The sequence below is a fragment of the Lynx canadensis genome, chromosome A2, assembly GCF_007474595.2.
Source record: "Lynx canadensis isolate LIC74 chromosome A2, mLynCan4.pri.v2, whole genome shotgun sequence".
Lineage (NCBI taxonomy): Eukaryota > Metazoa > Chordata > Mammalia > Carnivora > Felidae > Lynx > Lynx canadensis.
In genome coordinates this window covers 56962587-56990460 of record NC_044304.2, presented here as the reverse complement: position 1 = coordinate 56990460, position 27874 = coordinate 56962587, and the positions used below count along the sequence as shown (strand labels likewise).

At 43.6% G+C, this 27874-nt stretch overlaps 1 protein-coding gene and 1 non-coding gene across 2 annotated transcripts; both read left to right on the top strand.

Moving 5' to 3' along the window:
* Positions 1-2282: 2282 nt before the first annotated feature.
* Positions 2283-27794, top strand: LOC115508610 (pre-mRNA-splicing factor ISY1 homolog). Its single transcript, XM_030307521.1, has 11 exons — positions 2283-2539; positions 4623-4645; positions 5251-5302; positions 6756-6821; positions 7835-7877; positions 12737-12849; positions 18385-18502; positions 22085-22207; positions 23003-23124; positions 26628-26714; positions 27104-27794. The coding sequence occupies exons 1-11, from the start codon at positions 2537-2539 to the stop codon at positions 27209-27211; spliced, it is 858 nt and encodes a 285-aa protein (XP_030163381.1). The 5' UTR covers positions 2283-2536; the 3' UTR covers positions 27212-27794.
* Positions 19441-19525, top strand: TRNAR-UCU. The gene has a single exon. It is a non-coding gene; the product is annotated as a tRNA-Arg (tRNA).
* Positions 27795-27874: the final 80 nt, after the last annotated feature.

Genomic DNA, 27874 nt, shown 5'->3' with positions numbered 1-27874 from the left:
ACTTGTTTCAACACTAAAGAGAGTTTATTGGTCTATATAACTGAAGACTGAGCAGTGGGTGTGAGTTGCTGACAGCAGCTTCTGGTATTACATTTGCTCTGCGTCTAGCAGGATGTATTCTACCCAGCATTGCAAGCCAAGTCCTGAGACTCAACTTTGGGTCAGCTTGGGTTTGTTTTGTTTTGTTTATTTGTTTTGATAGAGCATGGGAGGGGCAGAGAGGGAGGGAGAGAGAATCCCAAGCAGGCTTCACCCTGTCAGTGCACAGCCTGATGTGGGCTCGATCTCACAGTTGGTGAGACCTAAGCTGAAATCAAGAGTCAGATGCTTAACCAACTGCTTGGGTTTTCAGTCCACCAATCAATATTCATAGGGAGATAGTATGGATTGTTTAGCTTAACCTAGCTCTTTCATTCTGCTCTTAAAGCTGGGCATGCAGTTCCCTTCCCCTGAACCGTAAGATCCCCAAATGTAATTCAGGTAAGCGGGTAGGGAGAATGGATGCTGGAAGGACAATCAATACAGGTAATGCCTCTTGAATCCTGTTATATATGATCTCTGTATCCTAGAGTCAGGGATTTAATGGACAAAGATACAGAAATGTGAGAAACTTCTGTCTCACAAATACTCAACTTGAGTGAGAAATAACCTTGCTTGTTTGGGAACAGGTGTTATTTATGGTAAAGGTTAACAAAGGTAATAAAAGACTCCCAAATGCAGCAGCTTACACAAGACTAGGTTTGTTTCTTGGGGCACCTGGGTGGCACATTCGGTTGACTGTCCGACTCTTGATTTCAGCTCAGGTCATGATCTCGTTTCAGCACAGGGCTCTGTGCTGACAGCGCGGAGCCTGCTTGGGATTCTCCCTCTCTCTCACTCTCAATCAACATAAACATTAAAAAAAATAAAGTTTGAGAAGCAAAACTATTCCTCTCAATGCTTATATTAAAAAAAAAAAAAAAAGACCATGTTTATCTCTCTCATTTCACAGGGCTAGATGTTCCATAGCTGGGAGTGTAGCATCCTCACAATTCAGTTCTTCCATTTCTGAACTTGAGGTGGCTGTTGGCCATAGTCACCTCTCAGCCGTGAAGGGAAAAATGGCAAGGGAAAGGCGTGTCCATACTTTTCATGGCATTGCCTATGTGGCGTTTATTCCCTCCATTCAATTCCCGTTGGCGGTTATATAATCACAAACCCACAATTAGCTGTCAGAAGTGGGAAGATGGGAATCTAGTTGGGTGGCCATATGCCCAGCTGAAATTTTAAGAACTTGTCCTTATCACCGCTCAGGCATGAGATCCTGGTGTCTATTCTGAGTACATGTCTGTCCTGTCTGATCCTGAACCACATGTCAGCTGCTTTCCCCAGATGGCTTGTGCCTCCTGGGTGAAGCTGAAGTGCCCATCATTGGTTACGTCCTCTGGTAGAGAAGACACCATGGCCGAAGCTGTAACTGGCTTAATTTGCTACTGTCCTTTACCTGAATTCCACACAGCTCTGGACACCATATGGGGATAGCCACCAGAACCGTACGTATCAAGTGGCCTCTCCCGTGTCCCTGGGTCCTTGTCTGACGATCTCCTGATCCCAGCAACGTGCCCATCACACACTGATTGACCGCATCTCTCTGGGTAATGACCCAAACCACCTCTCTAACCAACCTCCTCCTCCAAGTAAGTAGGCTTTTCTTCCCTGGGCCTTAAATTTCTTATCTTAAAAGAGGGTGACTTAAAACACTGGTCCAGCTCTGATTGAGCCTGGCGATTCCCGAAGAGCTCAGAAAAAGTTAAGTCCCCACGTAAATGACAGGGAAACGCGGAGGAATTTACGAAGCCCCGCCAGCTCGAACTCCTGGAGAACACTCGTTCTGACCTGACCAAAAGGGCGTTTCAGCGCCTACTACCTGGGGCCTGCGGCTTCCACTTCTCGAGCTGCCTAACCTCTTACGAAGGCTGGGTTCAGCGAGCCCAGTCCGCTGTGAGGACTCAGTTCGTTCAGAGGCATGAGGACGACTTCCGAAAGGGCATGTTTGCTCTCACCAAAAGAAATAAAAAGGGGGCCGGTGGGATGCGATCCAGAACGGCAACCATAACCCCAAGCAGCTTACAGTCAACCGCACCCGGTGTCCTCCGCTTCCGCAGTAGCAATAGTTAACGCAAGAAAATTTGCACTTGTTATCGCGAGAGCGAAACCAGCCTTCGGGAGCGGAGTCTAAGACACGTCAGTCTCACTACGCAGGCGCAATTTGCCAACGCCCCCAGTCTTCGTACGCGCGTGTCAGTGCGACGCCCGAACGCCTAGGGAAGGCAGTCCTACAAGAGCGCTTTTGCGTTTCCTCTTCCTCCTCTAGTCGAGTCCCATTTTCGCTTCCGGCCCCCAACTTCCGGTCCATCCCGTTTGTCCTTCCGACAGAAAAATCGGTGGTGCGGTCAGCTAGGGTGTTTCAGTTCCCGCCGGGGTCGGCCTCGCCCGACTCAGTGAAGCTCCCGGGGCTGGGCCCGCGCGGCCCGAGGGCGGCGCCCTCACTGCCACCATGGTGAGTTGGGTGGGTGCGTGGTGGAGGGGGCGAGCGGGCGCGCAGTGAGGTCTCCCAGCCCCATTCGGTCGCTCGTGGTGGAGGGGTGCAGCCGGGCATCACTGCAGGCTTCAGGCTCCTTGTCTACCTGTAACTGGGGTTCTCTTCCTCCTCTCTTCAGCTGTCAGAATTTGGGGGTGGGAAATGGGAACCTCGGAGAGCGGAGTTACCGTCTCCAGCACTGTTGTAATCTCGATGAAGCGCCTTATTTTATCGCCCGGGAAAACTAAGAGAGGTGCAAGGACCGGCATCGAGTCACGGTGCCTGGCGTGGGCCCACTTGTTTGTCCCCAGGTCCCATACGGGGGATGAGCAGCGGGGGTGACAGTATGTTTCTGGGTTATTTGATTTATGTCTCTTCTCTTCTCCATCTCCCCCGCAAGATGTAAACTTCACGGGGGTCGGTCTTTTCAACATTGCTTTCTTAGTGTCTAATAGTGGCTTTCTTAGGGGTGTGACACGTTGTAGGTGTTCAGTAACGATTGAATGGATGGCGTAGTGTTACTGCCTGAGGGTATGATCTCTGTGGTCTGGAGTGGTTTGTTGGCTTCTCCATTGGTTCAGGAAGCACTCCCGACATGTCAGTGTGAGAATGCACCTAGCGCTGGTACAAAGAAGATGCTCATACATGTTAGTTACCATAATATTTTCATTAAGCGAAGCCCGCATAAGAAGCACAAGACACAGTAATGAGGTTATAGAAGATGTATTGCATGCTCTTGTAGATTAATGAGCCCAAGATCCCAAGAAGGGAAGAAACCTTCTTGGGTTGGAATCAGACCTTTCTGTGGGAGACTATATCCCAAATTATTGCTTCATACTGCCCTGCTCAGCCTTGAGGCTCGTCATTTCTGAACTCTAACAAACATAGGGAATCCTTCTGCCTATTCCCTAGCAGGGGAGAAGAATTCCTGGGCCTGGATATTTTTGGGTACAGGAGTTGTTGGGTATTTTATATCCCTGTCACCATCGCACATTCATATATGAGTGGGCTTACATTACCCTGGGTACGTGCCCGTATCACATTGATTCATTGTTTGGTGGGGAAGTTCCAACGAGCACCTACCGCGGTGTTTTAAACATGCAGTAAACATTGAGAAACACTAAATTAAATATCTAGAATCTCTAGGATTTAGTAAAATAGGTAGGACACTGCCTCAGCCTTCAAGATGATGGCTTCCCCTGGGAGGGCTGCTTTGTTTTTATCCTTAGTTGGTAATGTGTTCACGTATCCGCCAAGCTTTTGCCGAGTTTGTTGCTGTGTCCATTGTAACGGAAGGCCAGGAAGGAGACTTACGTTGAACTTAACTTTTGCTGAGGCTCTAGAAGCTGCATACCTGATGTTTGTATGTGTTTATCTCTTAAGTCTTCATGACATCTCTAGGAGATAAGAGGTATGATCCCTGTTGTAAAGATGGGGAACCTGAGAGACTACTTCTCCGGGATGGTGAGTGGAAGAGTTGAGAGTAAAGTTCAAGTCCCTGACTTAGCGAGTACTCTTTCTACTTAAACTACAACCCAGAAAACATGTTCTGTGCTTGACAGTGTTTCAGGGACAGTGGACTTGACACTTGTGTGACAGTAGTTACATAAAACTCCTTTTGGAAAAGCCAGTCTTTTCTTCCTCAAGTTCTGCTGGCTGGAAACAGACAGTTGGGATGCTGAGTGGAAAGGACCATGGTAGTTACAAACCCACACAAAAGGTAGCAGCCCAGTTGGGAAGAAGGGGCCACAGACGAACTTTCTGGGATGGCGATGACACCGGTGATACATTTTGAAGGATGGATAAGAGTTAGTCAGATCCAAAGGGTGGGGAGGGACAGTGGAGGGGTGAAGATTTTAGGTGGAGGGAGCAGCGTGGGTAAAGTCACAGGATTTGGACGTCTTTTGATTTTTTTTCTTTTGGTTTTCTTTTCTTTTTTTCTTTTGGGATGCTAGTTCAAACATTATGCTTGTGACTGTCCTTTTGATACTTTTCTCTAAAAGTATGTGAAAAAAGGGTATTTTAAACATGGGCATTTTTCTCCCCTTCTGTCTCCTTTTAGGCCCGAAATGCAGAAAAGGCCATGTAAGTATCAATTCAGTTTTGTCTGTAAATTTTAAGGGACTTAATTATCACCATGGAGCTCTTTTTGTGTTTGGTTCTTTTCGTATTTTTCTTTCTCTACGTGTGTTAAAATAGTATGCCCATGTTCGATGTTTGTTTTCCCTACTAGTGTTTTCTGACAACTCCCCAGAACTTATACTGGATAAACATTAGTTTAGTTGGGGATGGTACAGGGGCTATGAGAGTGACAGCTAGGCACCCCATGATGCTAGTCTTTTAGCATCCGGATGTGTTGCTCACCAAGTGGTCTGATCAGGAGAGTTTCCCATGGTCTTTACACACAGTGTAAGTAAAATAGATATTTGGGTGTTCAGGAACACCCATGGCTTTTTAAGTTCCACTGTCGGGACATGGAAACCCATAACTTCTCTTTGGTGTCTTAATCTCTTGTGCATGCTCATGTATGCTCTCTTTTTATGAAGAATAATTATTATAATCTATTTATGAATAGTATTCATGAATGGCTGATGTTAAATACGGTCATGAGCAGATCTATGTCATCTAGGAACTTGAGTGATAAGAAGTCTGTGAGCGGTATCTAATGGATTCTTCTCTCTTTCTGATAGGACGGCCTTAGCAAGATTTCGCCAAGCTCAACTGGAAGAGGGAAAAGTGAAGGTTGGTGTAAATCTTCATGAATTGTAAATCGTTAAGAATAAATGTGGTAAAACTCTCTCCTGAGCAGACGAGACTTCCAATTTCTTGTCTATAGCCGCTGGCACTCTTAGGAGTCTATACATTTGAATTCTAGGTGTCTCTCTCTGTAGCTGGGGCAGTGTGATTGATGATCTAGCTGCTTCCATTTCCTCTGTATTATGATAATTGGCTTTCCATATTATCCCAGCTCTGTCTAATAGTGAATAATAGAAAACGGAAATGTACTATGGAGAGGAGCTCTAAGCTGATACCAGTAAATGATCTCAACTCATGGAGACTCAACCAGGTCAGGGATAATAGGCAGCATTCTTTCAATATTTTTGTTTTATTTTATAGAAATTAAACACACAGGGGCGCCTGGGTGGCTCAGTCGGTTAAGTGTCCGACTTCGGCTCAGGTCATGATCTCACAGTCTGTGAGTTTGAGCCCCGCGTCGGGCTCTGCACTGACCGTTCGGAGCCTGGAGCCTGCTTCCGATTCTGTGTCTCCCCCTCTCTCTGCCCCTCCCCCACTCACGCTCTGTCTCTCTCCCTCTCTCAAAAATACATAAACGTTAAAAAAGATTAAAAAAAAAAAGAAATTAAACACACATGCTCACACACACATGCATGTGTACACATACACATTTATGTATGTTCTGAGTATTGTAGATATTTCTTTTTTTTTTAAGTTTCTTTATTTTGGGAGAGAGAGAGAGAGCAAGTAGGGGAGGGACAGAGAGAGGAGAGAGAGAGAGAGAGAGAGAGAGAGAATCCCAAGCAGCCTCTACACCATTAGTGCAGAGCCTGATAGAGGGCTCGAAATCATGAACCATGAGATCATGACCTTAGCTGAACTGACTGAACCACCCAGGTGTCCGATAGACATTATTTCTTAAGATAATATGAATATTCCATGAAGTGAATATAACCTAGCTTACTTAGTCATCTCTCTATTATTGAACTTTTAAGTTGTTTCCAGTGATTCACTGTACCAGATACAGTGCAATGTATGTATGTTTTTGCATGTATAGTTGTTTCCTTTTTTAAAAAAAGTTATTTATTTATTTTGAGAGAGGGACAGTGCATGCGCAAGTGGGGCAGGGGGAGAGGGAGACTCCCAAGCAGGCTCCACCCTCTTAGCACAGGGCCCATTGCAGGGCTCCGTCCCATGAACCGTGAGATCATGACCTGACCTGACCTGAAATCAAGAGTCAGATGCTCAATTGACTAAGCCACCCGGGCACCCCTCATATAGTTGTTTCCAAGTGGAGACCGTAGTGTGAGATATAAGGCTTGATGGAGATCATTTGGAACTGAAACTTCAAATGTGTTTAGACCACTAGACATTTAGTCTTCAGGGCTGAATCAGTTGTGAATGCTGCACAGAGCTTGTAACTAGTATAGTGGCAACATGTGTATTTTCTTCTTCATAGGAAAGAAGACCCTTCCTTGCCTCAGAATGTACTGAGCTGCCCAAAGCTGAGAAGTGGAGACGACAAGTATGTTCTGGGTGAATCTGGTCTTAGTAGAAGTAACAAGTCTCTGATTGTTTCTTTTTTTTATTGAAGTACAGTTGACACAGAGTGTTACATTAGTTTCAGGTATACAACATGGTGATCCCACAAGTGTAGCTACTATCTGTTACCATAAATGCTATTATAATACCATTGACTATATTTCCTATGCTGAACTCCACTGCACCTCCCCCCCCCCCCCCCCGCCCCCGTGACTTATCAATCCATAACTGGAAGCCTGTATCTCCCACTCCCCTTCACCCATTATTATGCCCATCCCCCACCTCCTTCCCCTTTGGCAGTCATCAGTTTCTTCTCTGTCTTTATGGGTCTGTTTCTGCTTTTTTGTTTGTTAATTGATTTGATTTGCTTTTTAGAGTCCACATGTAAGTGAAATCTGTCTGGCTCGTTTCACTTAGCATAAATAATACCCTCTAGGTCCATCCATGTTGTTGAAAATGGCAAGATCTCATTCTTTTTTATGGCTGAGTAGTGTTCTGTTGTATATGTATAACACATCTTTCTTATCCATTCAACTGTCCAAGGACACTTGGGTTGCTTACATATCTTGGGTATTGTAAATAATAATGCAGTTAACATGTATTTTTCAAATTCGTGTTTTCATTTTCTTTGGGTAAATACCCAGGAGTGGAATTATTGGATCATATAGTATTTCTATTTTTCATTTTTTTTGGAACCTCCATGTTTTCCATGGTGGCTGTACCAATTTACATTCCTACCTACACTGCACGAGGGTTCTCTTTTTTCTACATTCTCACCAACACTTATTTCTTGTCTTTTTAATTCTAGCCATTTTGACAGGTGTAAGGTGATACCTCATTGTGGTTTTGATTTGTATTCTGATTGTTTCTTATTCTCTCAGTGATTCTTTACCAGAATTCTAAGTATTTTTAATTACTAATCTTGAATTATATGTTTTCTGTGCTTTCAGACATAATCAAAAGTCATGAGAATATTACCTTTTCTTTTTTTCACAGATCATTGGAGAGATCTCTAAAAAAGTGGCTCAAATTCAGAATGGTAAGCTAATTTGTCTTTTACGGTGTTTTTTTTTTTTTTTTAAGTTTAACTTATTTTAAGAGAGAGTGCATGCATGCACGAGAGGGGTAGGGGCAGAGAGAGAGGGAGAGAGAGAATCCCAAGCAGGCTCCATGCTGACATCATGGAGCTCGACCCCACAGAACCATGAGATCATGACCTAGGCCAAAGCCAAGAGTTGGACACTCAACCACTTGAGCCACCCAGGTACCCCTGCAGTGTTGATTCTCAAATCCACCATTAGACTCAGGGATTTCAACACTTCTCTTTCAATAATCAGTAGAACAAGTAGATAGAAGATCATTAAGGACATAGAAAAACTGAATAATAGTATGAGTCAATTTGACACTTCTAGAACGTTCCACCTAACAAAAAAAACATTTTTTAAAAGTTTTATTATTTTTTATTTTATTTTGTTTTATTTTATTTTATTTTATTTTATTTTAATTTTTTTTTTTCAACGTTTATTTATTTTTGGGACAGAGAGAGACAGAGCATGAATGGGGCAGGGGCAGAGAGAGAGGGAGACACAGAATCGGAAACAGGCTCCAGGCTCTGAGCCATCAGCCCAGAGCCCGACGCGGGGCTCGAACTCACGGACCGCGAGATCGTGACCTGGCTGACGTCGGACGCCCAACCGACTGCGCCACCCAGGCGCCCCTTATTTTATTTTTTTGAGAGAGAGAGAGAGCCATATGGGAGGAGCAGAGAGAGAGGGAGAGAGAATCCCAAGCAGGCTCCGCACTATCAGTCTGGAGACCAAAGCGGGGCTCAAACTTACCAACGGTGAGATCGTGGCCTGAGCCGAAATCAAGAGTCGGACGCTTAACCGACTAAGCCACCCAGGCATCCCAGAATGTTTTCTTTTTTTAAGAGCATCTAGAATATTCACGAAAATAGAACATGTTCTGGGTTATAAAACAAATGTTAGCAAATTTAAAATAATTGAAATCTTACAAAGTATGTTCTCTGATTATAACAGAATTAATGTAGAAATCCGTAACAGAAAGATACCTAGAAAATTCCTAAATATTTGGAAATCAAGCAGCATGTATCTAAGCAACCCATGTGTCTAAGAGCAAACTGCAAGGATATTCAAAAATATTTTGAAGTAAATGAAAATGAAAACATAATGTCAGAATTTAAGGGACAAAAACAATTTTGGGGGGGATGTTCTTTTTTTGTATTAAAATAATAGAAAATAAGAAAGGTCTCAAATCAATGATCTAAACTTCTATGCTAAGAAACTAGAAAAGAAGAGTAAACCAAACCCTAAGTAAGCAGAACGAGGGAAAATAATAAAGGTAAGTGCAGATATCGATGAAACTGAAAATCGAAGATGAAGAGAGAAAAGAAGTCAAAAGCTGGTTCTTTTTTTTTTTTTTTAAGCCTCACCAAGGCTTTACTCTTTTATTTTTTATTAAAAAAATTTTTTTAATGTTTATTCTTAAGAGAGAGAGAGCACGTGAGCAGGGGAGGTACAGAGAGAGAGGGAGACACAGAATCCGAAGCAGGCTCCAGGCTCTGAGCCGTTAGCACAGAGCCAGTGTGGGGCTCGAACTCACTAACTGTGAGATCATGACCTAAGCCAGAGTCGTTAAACCCAACGCCCCTAAAACCTGGTTCTTTAAAAATATCAGTAAGTGATGCCTGGGTGAGTCAGTCGGTTAAGTGTCTGATTCTTGGTTTTGGCTCAGGTCCTGAGGTCACAGTTCATGAATTTGAGCCCCACATTGAACTATCAGTGCAGCAGAGCCTGCTTGGGACTCTCTCTCTCTGTCTCTCTCTCTCTGTCCCACCCCTCCCCTGCTCACTCTTTCTGTCTCTCAAAATAAATAAACTTCAAAAAAAAAAATTAAATAAATAAAAAGGTCAATAAAATTAATAGACTTCTAGTCAGAGTGACCAAGAAAAAAAGAAGATACAAATTAGGAACATCTAGGAGTGTCTGGTTTGCTCAGTCAGTAGAGCACGTGACTCTTGAGCTCAGGGTCATGAGTTCGAGCCCCATGTTGGGTATAGAGATTACATAAATAAACAAGCCAACAAACAAGCAAACTTAAAAAAATTACAAGCACGAGGAATGACACTGGGAATATTACTACAGACTCTCCAGACATTAGAAGGTTAATAAGGGAATGTTACAGACAATATTATGTCTGTAATTCATCAACTCAGATGAAACCGACCAGTCCTTGAAAGACAGAAACTTAAAGAGAATTAGTTCTTACCCAGGGGCAGTTTTGCCCCGCCAGGGGACATTTGTCAGTATCTGGAGAAACTTTGATTTTTATAACTTGGGGTGCTACTGGCATCTAGTGGTTAAAGCCAGGGAAGCCACTAAGCATCTTACAGTGTATCCTACAAAGAATTATTTGACTCAAAATGTCAGTAGTGCCACTGTTTAGAAACATTGTTCAAGATGAAATTGAAACCTCAGCATTCCTATGTCTATTAAAGAAATCAAGAATTTTTTTTTTTAAGTAAACTCCATGCCCAGCATGGGGCTCAAACCCATGACCCCAAGATCAAGAGTTGCATGCTCTACTGACCGAGGCAGTCAGATGCCCCGTATCTGTTAAAGAAATTGAATTCATAGTTAAAGCCTTCCAGCAAAGAACACTCCAGACCCAGATGGCTTCACAGGTAAGTTCTACCTAACATTTAAGGAAGAAAAAATACCAATTCAACACAGTTTCTTCCAGAAAATTGAAGGGGAAGGAACACTTCCTCCTTCATTTTAGAAGTTTGACTATTAGCATTACCATGATACTAAATCAGAAAAAGACATTACATGAATAGAAAAAAATTTCCAACTAATATTCCTCATGAGTGTAGAAATCTTCAATAGAATATTAGCAAACCAAATCCAGTAATTTATAAAAAGGATAACACATCACAACCAAGTGGGATTTATCCTTGGTGTACATGTCTGATTCAGTATTCAGAAATGAATATAATTCACGGTATCATCATTCTTTTTTTTTTTTTTTTTAATGTTTATTTATTTTTGAGACAGAGAGAGACAGAGCATGAACAGGGGAGGGTCAGAGAGAGGGAGACACAGAATCTGAAACAGGCTCCAGGCTCTGAGCTGTCAGCACAGTGCCCGACGCGGGGCTTGAACTCACGGACCGCGAGATCATGACCTGAGCTGAAGTCGGCCGCTTAACCGACTGAGCCACCCAGGCGCCCCCACTGTATCATCATTCTAAAGTAGAGAAGCCTCTCTAGATGATCTTTAGTAGAGATCATCTCAGTAGATAACGGGAAAAATTTTTGGCAAAATTTAACATCCACTCATGGTAAAAACTCTCTGCTAACTGGGAATAAGAGGGAATTTTTTTCACCCAGATAAAACACTTCTCCCAAAAAACCTATAGCCAGCATCGTACTTAATGGCAAAAGGTTGAATGCTTTCCTCCTAAGAGCAAGGACGAGGCAGAAATTCTTACCGCTTGTATTCAAGGTCGTACTGGAATTCCTAGTCTGTGCAGTAAAGCAAGGAAAGGAAATAAAAGGCACACAGATTGGAAAGGAAGAAATACAATTCTCTTCTCAAACTATGTCATTTTCCGTGTAGAAGATCCCAAGAAATCTTATGGGAAGCTTTCTAAAGTGAGTAAGTGAGGTTAGCAAGGTTACAGAGTAGAAAGAAGGACAATACACAAATATCAATTTTATTGTTATAAACCAGCACTGAAAAATTGGTAATAGAACATTTGCAAAAAGGGCTATTTACAAAAGCACCAAAACAGAAGAGATACTTAGGCATACATCTAACAAAATGTATGTGTGTGGTCTGTTTGCTTAAAACTAAAACATCGATGAAGGAAATCAAAGAAGACCCAAGTAAGTGGAGAGGTACACGGCATTCGTGGATGGCAAGACCCAAACCTAGTAATGATGTCAGTTCTTGGTCTTTTCAAATAGTACCACAATCAAAATCCCAATGGGATTTTTTTTTTTTTAAATAGGTTGCCAGATTTTTTCTACATTTTAAATGGAAAATCAAAGGAACTAGGGTAGCCAAAATAATTTTGAAAAAGAACAAGATTGTAGCATTCATACCACCTAACTTTAAGATTTTATATAAAGCTACTGTATTCCAGATAATGGGGTGGGTAGTGGTGAAAGATAGACCAATGGAAGAGAGTAAGAAATAGAGCCACACATGTGGTCAGTTGACTTTTGACAGTGGTGGAAAACCATTCAGTGGAGAAGGGGGAGGGAGGTTACTCCCTTGCAACAGCCACGTGATACTTTGTTTCAACATATCAAGGTTCATTAGCCATTAACCTTCCTTTGCGGTGGGATGCCCCAGCTGCTCTTGGCGTGGGAGACAACACCTCTGCAAACTCTCTTGTGCATATTCCTTTAAATGAGTCCCTTAGGCTTCATTCTCAGAGTATAGTCTTTGCCAAAAGATGTTCCCATATAACAAAACATTGCTTTCCTGAAAGGGTGAAACCAACACAGAATTCTCCCAGTCCCGGTGCTTATGTCAGCCTCGCTGCATATTTGCTGGCGTTGGATGCCAGGTGCCCCCACCACCAAAGTATTTTAATAGTTGTATAAATGGAACAGTAGGATTGCTTCAGTTTATATTTCTTCAGTTGCTAATGATGATGAAGGTTTTCCTCAAGAATTTTTTTCCCCTGTGCTGGTGGGGACTCGGTTCATAATCCTTGCCATTTCCTTTATTTGGGTGTGATGGTTTTTCTTATAAATTTAAATGAGTGTTTTTGTCCCGCATACCTTCCTAGGTATTGACATTTATTTTTAGGGTTTAACATTGAGTGCTATTTTGAAGAAACAATGTTAATGTTTTTGTTTTCCAGCTGGTTTAGGTGAATTCCGAATTCGGGACCTGAATGATGAAATTAACAAACTGCTAAGAGAGAAAGGACACTGGGAAGTCCGGATAAAGGAGCTGGGTGGTCCTGATTATGGAGTAAGTAAGCCACTGTGCCAGTGGATCTTGGGGGTAAGTGTTTTGGCAGGCTGGGTAACTTTGCATCCGCTGCAGCTCCCAGCCCATGCTGGCCACGGAGTAGGTACTTGAGGAATGAAAGAAGCTTTGAAGAATGCCTGTTAAATGTGGACAGGAAACATGGGAAAGGTAGGGAGGATAATTTTTTTTTTTTTTTTTTTACCTTTTTAATGTTTTTTTTTTTTTAATTTTTTTATTTTTATTAAAAAAAATTTTTTTTAATGTTTATTTTTGAGACCGAGAGAGACACAGCATGAGCAGGGAAGGGGCAGAGAGAGAGAGGGAGACACAGAATGTGAAGCAGGCTCCAGGCTCCACACAGCCAGCACAGAGCCTGACGTGGGGCTTGAACTCACAAACTGTGAGATCATGACCTGGGCCGAAGTCGGACGCTTAACTGACTGAGCCACCCAGGCGCCCCATGGTAGGATAATTCTTAAACACCCCATAGCACAGCCATCAGAGCAGATAGGGCCCCTCAGTTTACTGTCCAGATGTTCTTGAGTAAACCACTTAATCTCTCTGGGCCTCTTGTTTGTTCGTTTATTTATTTATTTTTAAATGTTTATTAATTTTTGAGAGAGAGTGCGAGTAGGGGAGGGGCAGAGAGAAAGGGAGAAGCAGGCTCTGCTCTGACAGCAGAGAGCACAATGTGGGGCTCAAACTCACAAACCGTGAGATTGTGACCTGAGCCGAAGTCTTAGGCTCAACCAATGGAGCCAGCCAGGCACCCCTGGCCTCTTGTTTAAAATGGCCATGGTCCTGGAGCACCTGGCTGGCTCAGTCAGAGGAACATGCCGCTCTTGATCTTGGGGTTGTGAGTTTGAGCCCCACGTTGGGTGTAGAGATTATTTAAAAGAATAAAAATATTTTAAAAATGTGTATTATTTATTTTGAGAGAGAGAGAGAGTGGGGGAGGGGCAGAGAGAGAAGGATGGAGAGAATCCTAAGCAGGCTCTGCGCTGTCAGTGCGGAGCCTGACATGGGGCTTGATCTCACATACTGTGAGATCATGACCTGAGCTGAAATCAAGAGTCAGATGATTAACCAACTGAGCCACCCACGTTCCCCCAATCTCACTCTTTTTATGGCTGAGTGTTCCATTATACACACACACACACACACACCCCACATCTTTTTTTTTTTTTTTAATTTTTCTTACTAACATTATTTTTTGAGAATCAGAGAGAGACAGAGCACAAGCAGGGGAGGTGCAGAGAGAGGGAGACACAGAATCGGAAGCAGGCTCCAGGCTCTGAGCTGTCAGCACAGAGCCCGACATGGGGCTCAAACCCACGAACTGTGAGATCATGACCCCAGCTGAGGTTGGTCGCTTAACCGACTGAGCCACCCAGGTGCCCCACACACTACATCTTCTTTATCCATTCATCAATCCATGAACAGTTGAGTTGCTTCCATATCTTGGTTATTGTGAATAATGCTACAGTATTAGGAGTGCATTTTATCTTTTAGAATCAGTGTTTTTCATTTTTCTTTAGGCAAATACCCAGTAGTGGAATTATTGGATCATATGGTAATTCTGTTTTTAATTTTGAGGAACCTCCATACTGTTTTCCACAGTGGCTGTACCAGTTTGCATTCCCACCAACAGTGCGTGAGGTTCCTTTTATTCCACATCCTTGCCATGCCAACACTTGTTGTTTCTTGTGTTTTTGATACTAAGCCATTCTGACAGGATATCTCGTAGTTTTGATTTGCATTTTCCTAATGATGAGTGATGTAGAGCATCTTTTCAGTGTGTCTGTTGGCCATCTTTGCCTTTGGAAAAATGTTCATGTCATCTGCCCATTTTTTAATTGGATTATTTGTTTCTTGGTATTGAGTTGTAGAAGTTCTTTTATATTTTGGATATTAATCTCTTATTGGATATATCCTTTGCAGATATATTCTCCTAATTAATAGGTTGTCTTTTTGTTTTATTGATTATTTCCTTTGTTCTGTAGAAGCTATTTATTTTGATGTAGTCACAATAGTTTATTTTTGCTTTTGTTTCCCTTGCCTTAGGAGACATATCTAGAAAAGTGTTGGTATGGCCGATGTCAGAGAATTTAGTGCCTGTGCTCTCTTCTAGTATATTTATGGTTTCAAGTGTCACGTTTAGGTCTTTAATCCATTTGGAGTTTCTTTTTGGGTATGGTGTTAGAAAGTAGTCCAGTTTCATTCTTCTGCATGTAGCTCTCCAGTTTTCCCAGCACTGTTTTTGAGGAGACTGTCTTCCCATTGCATATTCTTGCTTCCTTTGTCGTGCATTAATTGGCCATATAATCCTAGGTTTATTTCTGGGCTCTGTGTTGTGTTCCGTTGACCTGTGTGTCTGTGTTTGTGTCACTGCCATACTATTTGGATTATTACAGTTTTGTAGTATATCTTGAAATCTGGAATTCAGCTTTGTTTTTCTTTCTCAAGATTGCTTTGGCTGTTTGGGGTCTTTGTTGTTCTATACAAGTTTTAGCATTATGTGTTCTAGTTTTTTGGAAAGTGCTGCTGGTATTTTGATAGGGATTGCATTAAATCTGCAGATTGCATTAGGTAATATGGACATCTTAACAATATTAAGTCTCCCAGTACATGAGCATGGAAGAGCTTTCCATTTCATTTGTCATCTTCAATTTTTTTCGTCAGTGTTTTACAGTTTTCAGAGTACAGGTCTTTCACCTTCTTGGTCAAGTTTATTTTATAAATTTTTGGTGCAATTCACATTAATCTTTCAATATTTTTCTTTCTTGAATTTTTTTTTTTTTCAACGTTTATTTATTTTTGGGACAGAGAGACAGAGCGTGAACGGGGGAGGGGCAGAGAGAGAGGGAGACACAGAATCGGAAACAGGCTCCAGGCTCTGAACCATCAGCCCAGAGCCCGACGCGGGGCTCGAACTCACGGACCGCGAGATCGTGACCTGGCTGAAGTCGGACGCTTAACCGACTGCGCCACCCAGGCGCCCCTTGAATTTTTTTTTTTTAATGCTTAACAGTTTTATTTCCATTCTCTATGTGTAAAAGTAATACATTTAAAATTTTAGTTTCACTAGATGAGACGAGTTCTGCAGATTAATGGTGGTGAGGGTTATATAATATTATGAATGTATTTAGTATCACTGAACTGTCCACCAAAAATGGTTAAGATGGGTGGTGCCTGGGTGGCTCAGTTGGTTTGAGTACCTGACTCTGGATTTTGGCTTGGGTCATGATCTCATGGTTTGTGGGTTCGAGCCCTGAGTCGGGCTCTTCGCTGGTACTGCAGAACTGCTTCGAATTCTGTCTCCCTTTCTCTGCTCCTCCCCCACTTGTGCACGCACGCTGCACACTCTCTCTCTCTCCCTCTCTCAAAATAAGCAAATAAACTTTAAAAAAAAGGTTAAGATGCTGGGGCGCCTGGGTGGCTCAGTCAGTTAAGCAAGCATCCGACTTAGGCTCAGATCATGATCTCGCAGGTTGTGAGTTCAAGCCCTGTGTCGGGCTCTGTGCTGAGAGCTCAGAGCCTGGAGCCTGCTTTAGATTCTGTGTCTCCCTCTGTCTCTGCCCCACCCCCACTCATGCTGTCTGTCTCTCTCTCTCTGTCTCATAAATAAATAAACTTAAAAAAAAAAAAAGGTTAAGATGGTAAATTTTGTTATGTGTATTTTGCCGCATTAAAAAAGAAAAGTAGTACATTTATCAAGTTCAGAAAAGAAGCAGGATAGCATTCAGTCAGGATGGCATTACCTGGATGAAACTACTTGAATAGTTCCTTCTGTTGTTTTTCTGTGAGTGCCACGATTGAGATCACACTCACTGTATATACAACTTTGGTTGTAGGATTTGTTTCTTTCCAAAATAGTAACATTGTCTGTGTAGATACTATAGAGTTTTAAAAAAAAAAAAAAAAAAAAAATGAAAAAAAAAAGGAAGAAAATATAAAATAAAAAATCATAAAAATTGTAAAATATTAAAAAATTTGTTATATTCTATGAATGATACAGAATGTTATATAGTTTTCTACTACACAGAAATAACTACTACTGACATTTTCTATTTAACCTTTCTAGCATTTTTTTCTATGTATATATATGTTTATTTTTACGGAAATTGTTTCTTATTGTAACTATATGCTTTGTTCACTTAACAGTGTTTCAGGAGCATACTTTCATTTCAATAGTCATTTATATCATCATTTTATTTTTATTTTTATTTCTTTCTATGCCCAATGTGGAGCTTGAACTCATGACCCTGAGATGAAGAGCCACATGCTCTGTTGACTGAACCAGCCAGATGCCCCTCATCATTTTAAAAAGCATTTTTGAGAGGTGCCTGGGTGGCTCATTCGGTTTAGTGTCCAACTCCTGTACTTGGCTCAGGTCATGATCTCGCGATTTGTGTTTCAAGCCCCGCATTGGGATTCTCTGTCTTACCTTCTCTGCCCCTTTCCCACTCGCGCGCGCGCTCTCTCTCTCTCTCTCTCTCTCTCTCTCTCTCTCAAAAACAAATAAACATTAAAAAAAAAAAGCAAATTTTTGAGAAAGTTGCAAAATTAGTACAGAGAATTCTTATATACCCTTCATACACATTTACCAGATTTTGGCTTTTTTCCTGTGTTTACTTTGTCATTTTCTGTGTGTACCTTAACACATTATGCTTCTTTTTCCCTTAATACTTAGTATCTCTTGTGTATATTTTCTCTCTTTCTTATTTTTGTTATTTTCTTATTAGAGAGAGAGAATGCGAACGGGGGAGAGGGGCAGAGGGTGAGAGACAGAGAGAGAGAGAGAGAGAGAGAGAGAGAGAGAGAGAGAATCTCAAGCAGGATCCATGCTCCATGCAGAGCCCATCATGGGGCTTTATCCCATGACCCTGCAATCATGACTTGAGCTGAAATCAAGAGTTGAGCGCTCAACTGACTGAGCCACCGAGGCGCCCCTGTGTGTATTTTCCAAGAGGAAGAATGTTCTCTTACGTAACCGTGGTAGAATTATCAAGTGTAAGACACTTTGGTACAGTCATTTTATGTAAAGTACTTGACTGTTTCATAGATTTTCCCAACAATATCCTTTTATAGTCCTATAGACCTGGCGCAGGGTCACCATACTACATGTAGTTGTTGACATCATCATTTTTAATGGGTAGAATTCCGTCTTCAGCATGTATTTCATTTGTCTTCTACTGCTCGTCATTTAGGTTGTTTGCAATTGTGTTTTGAGCTTTTGTCACTTACCTCATGTTATAAGTGTTTTCCCAAGGCAGTATAGGAGTTTCATAAGAATCATTATCTTTAAGTTATAGAGTATATTCCATCCATGACAATGCTATAATTTACATAAATCATCCTCTTAGTGTTAGGTATTTAGGTTGATTTTAATTTACAAAAAAAAGTGCCCAAATGTTTTTCCGTGTACATCAGTATTTTCCCACAATTATTGTTACTATCTTAAAATATATTTGCAAACATGGAAATAGTGGGTTAAAGGATCAGATTCATTTTCTCTTTTTCCTTCCCAATAAGAAAGTTGGACCTAAAATGCTGGATCATGAAGGGAAAGAAGTCCCCGGAAATCGAGGTTACAAGTACTTTGGAGCAGCCAAAGATTTGCCTGGTGTTAGAGAGCTATTTGAAAAAGAACGTAAGTGACTGCTAATGTTTGTGAAGGTCTTAGCCTCTAATTGTTGGTAGTCATCCTAACAGATCTGTATGCTAGGTGCTCCTCCTGCATTGTTTCAGGAGTCAGTAATTCAGTGTCAGAATTACTGTTCCCCCATTTTAAATGAGAAACTTTAAATACCAGGAGTTGAAGTCACAGGCCCAAGGCACGCAGTCGGGGTTGGGAGGCGAATCCAGAATTGACTGGCGCCAAATTCTCACATGCCAGTCTCTCAGTCTGAATGACATGTTTCCGATTTGAGGTTTCCTCGAACTATCAGGGCAGGCTCTGATGTTCATTGAAATGGGCTCATGTTTCAGTTACTTGTTAGCTGAAAAAACCCTAGCCGAAGAACAAGTAAAAGCTTGGACTGAACCCCAGTAGGTATAAACGGAGTAATAGGGAACTGCTCTGTGCGAATTCAGGGCTGGTCCCCTCACCTGTCCTGCCTTTTCCCTCCGTGGCCGTGGGGAGCTTCAGCCAAACCTTGGCCTTCCAAAATGCAATTGGAAACCACTAGCCTGGAGTGTTTGTGGATTTTAATTTTGCCTTTTAAGAAAGTAGTCTAAATATTATAGAAAAAAATGTGAATAGCAGAGAAGAATGACAGCAATATTCTCACCACTGTTGGTGTTCTTCTCTATTTCCTTCCAGTCAGTTTTTCTTTTAAAAATATAATTCTAGGGGCGCCTGGTGGCCCAGTCAGTTTGAACGTCCGACTTCAGCTCAGGTCATGATCTCACGGTTGGTGGGTTAGAGCCCTGTGTCAGGCTCTGTGCTGACAGCCTAGAACCAGCCTCAGATTCTGTGTCTCCCTCTCGCTCTGCTCCTCCCCCAACTCATGCTCTGTTTCTCTCTGTCTCAAAAATAAATAAACATAAAAAAAAGATTTAGAAAAAAATGTATATAACTCTAGGGGCGCCTGGGTGGCTCAGTCGGTTAAGCATCTGACTTCTGCTCAGGTCATGATCTCATGGTTTGTGGGTTCGAGCCCCACGTTGGGCTCTATGCTGACAGCTCAGAGCCTGGAGCCTGCTTCAGATTCTGTGTCTCCCTAATCTCTCTGCCCCTCCCCCACTTGTGCTCTGTCTCTTTCTCTCAAAAATAAGTAAATGTTAAAAATATATTTATAATTCTATCTGTATTCAGCCCTGCTTTTTTTTTTTTTTTTTTAAGTTTGTTTATTTATTTTGAGAGACAGAGAACCAGCAGGGGAAGGGCAGAGAGAGGAGGGTGCAGAGGTTCCAAAGCAGGCTCTGCGCTAACAGTAGAGAGCCCAATGCGGGGCTCGAACCCACAGACCATGAGATTATGACTTGAGCCGAAATCAGACACTTAACCGACCGAGCCATCCAAGTGCCCCAAGCCCTGCTTAATTTTAAATTAATTATGCCCAAACTGGTTTTGTGTGCGTTATTAACACCACTTAAAATTAATTCAAGGGGTACCTGGCTGGCTCAGTTGGTGGAGCATGTAACTCTTGATCTTCGAACTCCATATTGGGTGTAGAGATTACTTAAATATAAAATTGTAAAAAAAAAAAAAAAAAAAAAATCTTAAAAAAATTTTAAAAAATAATTCAAAGTGTAAGTATCATGCTGTTCATTGTGAAAATAATATAGTTTTATTACAGAGAAGTGGTAAAATACAGAAAATCAGAAAAACAACTGCCCATATTTTCCCATCTGTAGATGACAATTGTTGACCTATTGGGACATATTTCCATCTAGTTTTTAAAGGGAAATGACAACCCAACAGATTGGTCAAAGAATCAAAGCTGATAATTTAAAAAGAAAAAATTCATATGTTGGGGGGGGCACCTATATCGAGGTCAATATTTTTAGAAAAATAATTTTTCTAAATTTATTATTTATTCCAGTTGTAGATTTTTTTTTTAAATGAGAAGGTATGTAAGTCAGTCTTCATGAGTATATTCAAAAGCACTCTCCCTTGGGTACCCCCCCCCCCTTCCCCGTGCCCCTGGATAACTGGTAATCGTTATTATCTGTTTGTTACGTTCCCTTCCAGGCCTTTTTTAATGCACTTATGTGCTTATTTCATAAGCTGAATTTCATCAGTGTGAGTGACACCTGGCTTAACCCCAATTCAGTTTAGGCAGCAGAGTGAATTTATTGGCTCGCATAACTGAGAAGCCCACGGTGGTTTGCTTTCAGGAATGGCTGATTCCAGGCCACATTTCCTCCATGTTGCAGTTTTGACTTCCACTGCGTGAACTTTTTCTCTGTTTAGTTCTCTGCTTGTGGCAGCGAGTGGTTTATCACCAACTTACATTTTGTCCTCTTCAGCAAGAGATTTTTTTTTCTCCCAAGCAGTTTAAGCAAAACCCCCAGAATTGAATCTGGTTGGCTTTGACCAGACCATAGTTCTACCCTTAAACCACTCCCTTTGACTGGGAGGAACGCAGCGTTCTGAGCCCGAGGGGTTTTAGCCCTGAACCCGGTCCTGGGTGAAGCCAGCATGGTCACGGGTCAGGGACCAAGAGTAGTGGAGCAGTGAATAGTGAGATCGTGACCTGAGCCAAAATCAGAGGTCAGGACTGAACCACCCAGGCATCATGCTAAATGAAATTTTTATACATGTGAGCTTTTTCTGCTGAAATGATCAGCTTTTACTCTTTCACCTATCTGTTGGGTTGCCATTTCCCTTTTGATTTTTTTTTTAAGATTTTTTTATTTTTAAGTAATCTCTACACCTAGTATGGGGTTCAGACTCATGACCCTGAGATCAAGAGTTGCATACTCTACTGACTGAGCCAGCCAGATGCCCTCCTTTTGATTTTTAAGAATTACTTAGGTATCCTGAATAGTAACCCTTAGTCTGAAAAAAAATTTTTTTTTAAATTTTTTTTAATGTTTGTTTATTTCTGAGACAGAGAGAGACAGAGCATGAACAGGGGAGGGGCAGAGAGAGGGAGACACAGAATCCGAAACAGGCTCCAGGCACTGAGCTGTCAGCACAGAGCCTGACGCAGGGCTCGAACTCACAAACCATGAGATCATGACCTGAGCTGAAGTCGGTCGCTCAACCAACTGAGCCACCCAGGTGCCCCTGAAAATATTTTCTTTAGGACTTTCTTTTGTTTTTTTATAGTTTCTTTTGTCTTATCTATATACTTACATTTTCCTATCCTGTTTTTTTCATTTAACATGACATTTCCTATATTATCAAAGCATCTTGTGCAAGAGCGGTACAGGGGCCATCAGATACCCCATTTTACACACATCCTACAGCTTACATAGAGCCTTAGGTTATTCCAGGCTTTCACGACCCTGTGAATAATGTATATCTCTGTCCATTAGGCTTTGCCAGCTTTTGTTTTTGTGTTTTTAATTAGTATAAATTTTTTCTAAATAGACTAATTGGGTTAAAGTTTTAAAAAGGGTTGTACCACTTAATGTAAATCTCTGGCTAGTACAGAGAGGTGCCTACATCATGGTATTTTCTTGAGCACGCACACTCCATGGCCACATAACATTGTCCAGGATGAAGGCTTGGGTGTGACTGTGGTGGGTTATTTAGCTGAGCTGGTGCTGTTTCTTTCAGCTCTTCCCCCTCCAAGAAAGACACGCGCTGAGCTCATGAAAGCAATCGATTTTGAATACTACGGTTACCTTGATGAAGATGATGGTGTCATCGTGCCTTTGGAACAGGAATATGAAAAGAAATGTAGGTCTCCGAGCATTTCGTTTCGTTATAGATGGCATCTGGTTTCTGTTCTGTCCTTTGAAAATGTCCTTTACACCAGAAGTGGGTTGGTTTTATTGCTGATGGTCTTCTGAGGAAATGGTCTGCTCGGTATCTGTGATGCAGTCAGGGCTGTGTTGGGCCAGAAGCAGCAGGTTGGGGAAGCCCAAGAGTGACATCTGACCTGCCCCCTATCCACCCAGAATGCATCATCTAGATTCCTTCCCACATTGGTTTTCTTGAAATCGGGAAGTGGTGCCCATTTAAGTAGCTTTCAGATATGCTTTAAGCACAGCTAATAGGTTATCAGTATAGAGCAAGGTGGGTGTCTCTTTCTGAGTGCTTCTTCCATGCCAAGCCTTGTGCTAAGCATTTTATGGACATTGTCCTGAAGCCTCATGACAGCCCTATGAGGAAGAAGTTAGTGCTGAGACCCCTGGTGTGTCAGCTAGGGCTTTGGGTGCAGGTGGTCAGGAGTCTGAGCCCTTTTCCGGCATGCTGTACCACTGTGTCTCCTCTTTCATGTAGGCATGTCAGGAAGTCACTTAGGTCGTTGAACTGGGGATGATCTGGGGTTGTCCCCTGCCAGGCTGCCTTGTTGTGACTGGGAGCTAGAGCTGTGATGTGACTAGACTACCTCTCACACTCCACTCCTGCCTGCCAGGGCAGAATGGAGGGTTCCCCTCTTCCGAGGGGACATGTGGGCCTCACCCTGCATTGCACATAAAGCTGATTTCGAGGCCTGACTAAGCAGCACCTGCTCTCCTGTTTCTCCAGTCAGGGCTGGATTGGTGGAAAAGTGGAAAGCTGAGAGAGAGGCCCGGCTGGCAAGAGGAGAAAAGGAGGAGGAGGAGGAAGAGGAGGAAGAGATCAACATCTATGCTGTCACCGAGGAAGAGGTACTGTGGGCAGTGGGGGGCCCCCGGTGCTCACTGCCTCTGCTCTGAGCCACGAAGGCTGGGCCTTGGGAAAATGGATGGGATGGTAGGAAGCCTCGGCCCATTGGCGAGGGGTCGGGGCCAAAGCCCAGCCCTGAGAATTCAGCTTCCTCAGCTGGAAGATGGATGTGAGGATCACCACTCAGCATCCCAGGGAGGGTTCTAGAAGGGAATGGCTGTTAGAGCACTTGGTAAACTGTACTTTATACCCAGCATTACTTACCTGCTTTGTAGAGATAGGCCCTTCTGAATACACTGCTGTCGGACTTATAAACACATTTGATGCCATGAGTTCTAGCCCGTGTCCCCATCGTTTCTTTTTATTTATTTATTCACTTCTTTATTATTACTACGTTTTCAGGTTTAATTATGTATCTATTGTATTAGTTGCTTATACATTACAAGGTACCACAGATTGGGCGGCTTAAACACCAGAAATGGATGTTTCTAGCCTCAGAGTTCTAGAGGCTAGAAGTCTAATATCAAGGTGTCAGCAGGGTAGGCCTCATCATTTATTTTTATTTTTTTATGTTTTTATTAAAAGTTTTTTTTGAAATGTTTGTTTATTTTTTATTTATTTTTTTTTTTAATTTTTTTTTTTCAACGTTTATTTATTTTTGGGACAGAGAGAGACAGAGCATGAACGGGGGAGGGGCAAAGAGAGAGGGAGACACAGAATCGGAAACAGGCTCCAGGCTCTGAGCCATCAGCCCAGAGCCCGACGCGGGGCTCGAACTCACGGACCGCGAGATCGTGACCTGGCTGAAGTCGGACGCTTAACCGACTGCGCCACCCAGGCGCCCCTGTTTATTTTTGAGAGAGAGCACGCGGGCCGGGGAGGGGCAGAGAGAGGGACAGAGGATCTGAAGCAGGCTCTTTGCTGACAGCAGAGAACCCGATGCAGGGTCGAACTCATGAACCGTGAAATCACGACCTGAGCTGAAGTTGGACGCTGACTGAGCCACCCAGGGGCCCCTCATCATTTCCTTTTAAGTGGCAGTGCCAAAAGGTCTTGTTTAGTCTTAACAACCCCATTTTAGAGATAGAAACCAGCCCAGAGCAGAGAGGGCCTTATTCAGAGGGTGGTGGTTGAGGGTGGAGCTATGATCCTGCCTCTCAGGCAGAGCCTGCTAGCTCTGGACTCTTCTGAAGAGCCTGCCATGCAGCCCTTGCTCCCTGGACACATCGAGAAGGGATGAAATGGATTCGCTGGACTGAGAAGGGGAGGGGAATTACCCGTGTGTGGGCGATAGGTCAGGTCCCGGGTGAGGAACTTGCCGCGACATCGGTGGCAAGGAAGCAGGCTCAGAGAAGTTTAGTGACTTGGTCATTATCACACAGGGTACGGCGGACCTGAGGTTAGGTTCATATGCAGGTCTGGCTGCTCAGCAGTGGGGACAGTGAAACATTTGAAGCCCTAGGAAGGTCTTCTTCAGCTGCAAATAATTCATTTGCTCTTTCAGCGGGTGTTTGTTTAATTAGCGGCTACTGTGAACCAGGCCTGTGCCAGGGGCACAGCAGGAGACAAGCTCTGCTTGTAGCTTAGAGTCAGTGGGGAGACAGTCCGGTGAGTAGAGACAGTGGGAACCAGTGGCTGTGACAGCGGTCTGCGATAGTGATGTGGTGCGGGGAGAGCCCATGAAGGCTCTTCCTGGGAGCTGACCCTTCAGCCGAGGTCTGGAAGATCAGGACAAGTTAATAACCAAGGGAGAGGCAGTGAGGGAAGAGTGTTCCAGCAGCGGGGGAAACACATGTACTGAAAGACACCGTGGGAGTGTGAGGGACAGAGGACGGGCCGGTGTGGCTGGAGCACAGTAAGGGGCTGCTGGGGTGGGGGCAAGGCAGAACAGGCCGGCGCCCCTGCTCCACGGTGAGGAGGGTTTGCCTTCATCCAAAGAGCAATGGAGAGCCACCAAAGGTGGGTTTTTTCCTTGTAGTTTTGAAATAATTTACAGGAAGTTGTAAAGGTGGTACAGAAGGTCCTGTGTATCCTTCACCCAGTTTGCCCCAACGGTTACATCTTCCAGAGTTACAGGACGGTGTCAACACTAGGAAACAGAGATGGCGTAATGAATGTATAGCGTTGTGTGTCTTTTATCACACGTGTGGATTTGTACAACCACCATTTCGGTCAAGATACAGAGCCGTTCCCTTCGCGTGTTGCACCCTGACAGTCAGGCCTCCTTCCTTCCCCCATCCCGTGGCCAACTCCAGTCGGTTCCCTGTCTCTATAATTCTGTTCTCTTGAGGATGTTTCACAAGTGGAATCGTACCGTATGCCACCTTTGAGGATGGTCTTTATACTCAACACAGTGCCCTTGAGCTCCATCCGAGGTGTTGAATCCAAGAGTTCATTCCTCTGTATTGCTAGGTAGTAGTCAGCGGGTGTGGGCAGAGGCTGGTGCAGGGTGTCTGGCACCGACACTGGCAAACAGTGGACCCCACCACCTCACGGGAGCCCTCTCTCCTCAGATTTCCAAGGCCACGTTATTTCCTGAAGTTATTGGCAATCTCTTTTGACTCGTGGGCAGACCCTGAATTGATCTTTTTTCTATATTTGGTACATTTCCCATATTGGGTACATTTGGTAATTAAATTTTTTAAATTTTAATTAAAGAAATAGATAACATTCACAAGGTTCAAAAACCAAAGAATGTGTAAAGACCAACAAAGATTCCCTAGTTCTCTGGGTGCAAAGATGCACCCGGTTCTCACGGCTGTCACTAGATTCTCTTCTAATTCTCTTTCCTCATTCAAAAGGTAGCATCATTTGCACAGTGTTTTGTGGCTTTTTTAAATAGTTAGTGGGTATCTCCATGTCTTTCTGTGTGAGCACTGAACTTCCCCATTCCTTTTGTTTTTTTCCTTTTATTATTTTTTTAATTTTTATTTGTTTATTTTAATGTTTTATGTATTTTTGAGACAGAGAGAGACAGAGCATGAGCAGGGGAGGGGCAGAGAGAGAGCGAGACACAGACTCTGAAGCAGGCTCCAGGCTCTGAGCTGTCAGCACAGAGCCCGACACGGGGCTCAAATTCACAAGCTGAGATCATGACCTGAGCCGAAGTCGGACGCTCCACCAACAGAGCCACCCAGGCACACCTGGCATTTATTTTTTAAGTTTATTTTGTGAGTGAGATTTTATTTATTTATTTAGTTAGTTAGTTAGTTAGTTAGTTAGTTAGTTATTATCTCGCATACACAAGAGAGACCAGGAGAGGAGCAGAGAGAGAGAATCCCAAGCAGGTTCCATTGCTGTCAGCAAGGAGCTCGAGTGAGGCTAGATCCTACAAACAGAGATAATTACCTGAGCCAAAATCAGGTTGGATGCTTAACTGACCAAGCCACCCAGGCACCCTATTTTTTCCTCTTAAATAGCTGCCGAATTGTGTGTTTTGTAGCGGTTCCAACATGTGTGTAACGGGCTCCGGCTCACTGCCTTTTGGTTGTTCTCTGTTTTGTAGTCTGACGAGGAAGGCAGCCAGGAGAAAGGAGGTGAAGACGGGCAGCAGAAGTTCATCGCCCATGTCCCAGTGCCATCACAGCAAGAGGTAGGACAGAGGCTGAGAGCTGCTCCCCTTGCAGGTGGGGCTTCCCCAGTGCCAGAGGACTCGGGGAAAAGGAGCCTGCACAGAGTGTGTTCGTGGGTTTTCTTCGCCCTTCCTATCCGTTAGGGCAGCTCTGACTCCGACCACTTGGCACTGGTCGCTATGCTTCCGGTAGGTAAGGTGCAGCAGCATGCAGCGGGGGGCTGGGTCCCGTCCGCTTTAGGGGATACTGACAAACAGGGTTGTTCCTCCGCTTCCAGTGGGAGCTGGCTCTGGGGTTTGGCTCCTCGATGGCCTCTGTCTGGGGATCTCCCTCCTGGCTGAGCTCCAGCAGGGCACGGAGGGCCTTGTGGAGGAGTCCAGCATGAGCCCTTCACTCTCACTGTCCACAGATCGAGGAGGCCCTTGTGCGAAGGAAGAAGATGGAACTCCTCCAGAAGTACGCCAGTGAGACCCTGCAGGCCCAGAGTGAAGAGGCCAAAAGACTTCTGGGGTATTAGGTCTGAGCCGGGACCTGTGCAGGGTCTGGAAATCTGTCAGGGGACCATCATCCCCCGCTGGCCCTTGCCACAGGGCTCTGCTGTCCTGGGACTGCAGACGGGCAGGCTGGCGCTGTGAGTCCTGGGGCTCCTTCTCCCACCTTCTCTTACCCTGGCCCCTGGCCCTCCCTGGCAGGCTGTGGGCTTCAGCTGTCACTTTTGTACACATGTTTTGCTATTGTAGGAACTCACTTATTTTTATCTTGAGTGTGTAAAACAGGCTGCTAGCTGGGTGCTTGCGTTTTATTTAGCTTTCTCCTGTCACTCGCGGTGGGGAGGTCAATTTATGACTACCGTTAAAAAGATATACTGCTACCTCCTCTTGAAAAATGAGACTGTGTCAACTCAGCCCACAGTCCCATGTGTCAGCCACCAGCTAGAGCTGTTCCTTTTGGGTCGGCTACCGCTCGCAGTTCTCTGTGGCCTGCCCAGCCTGCCTCATTCCCTCCTGCCCAGGTGGCAGGACTTTCAGTTTGGTACTTCCGTTTTATGACAGGTTCTGAAGAGAGCTATTTTTATTAAAGGTTTTTATATGGAAGGGCAACCCCCACGTCTGCGGCTGGCTCTCTGGGAACCGTACTGAGGCGATGGCTGCAGCAGGACGTGAGGCTCAGAATCGCTGCA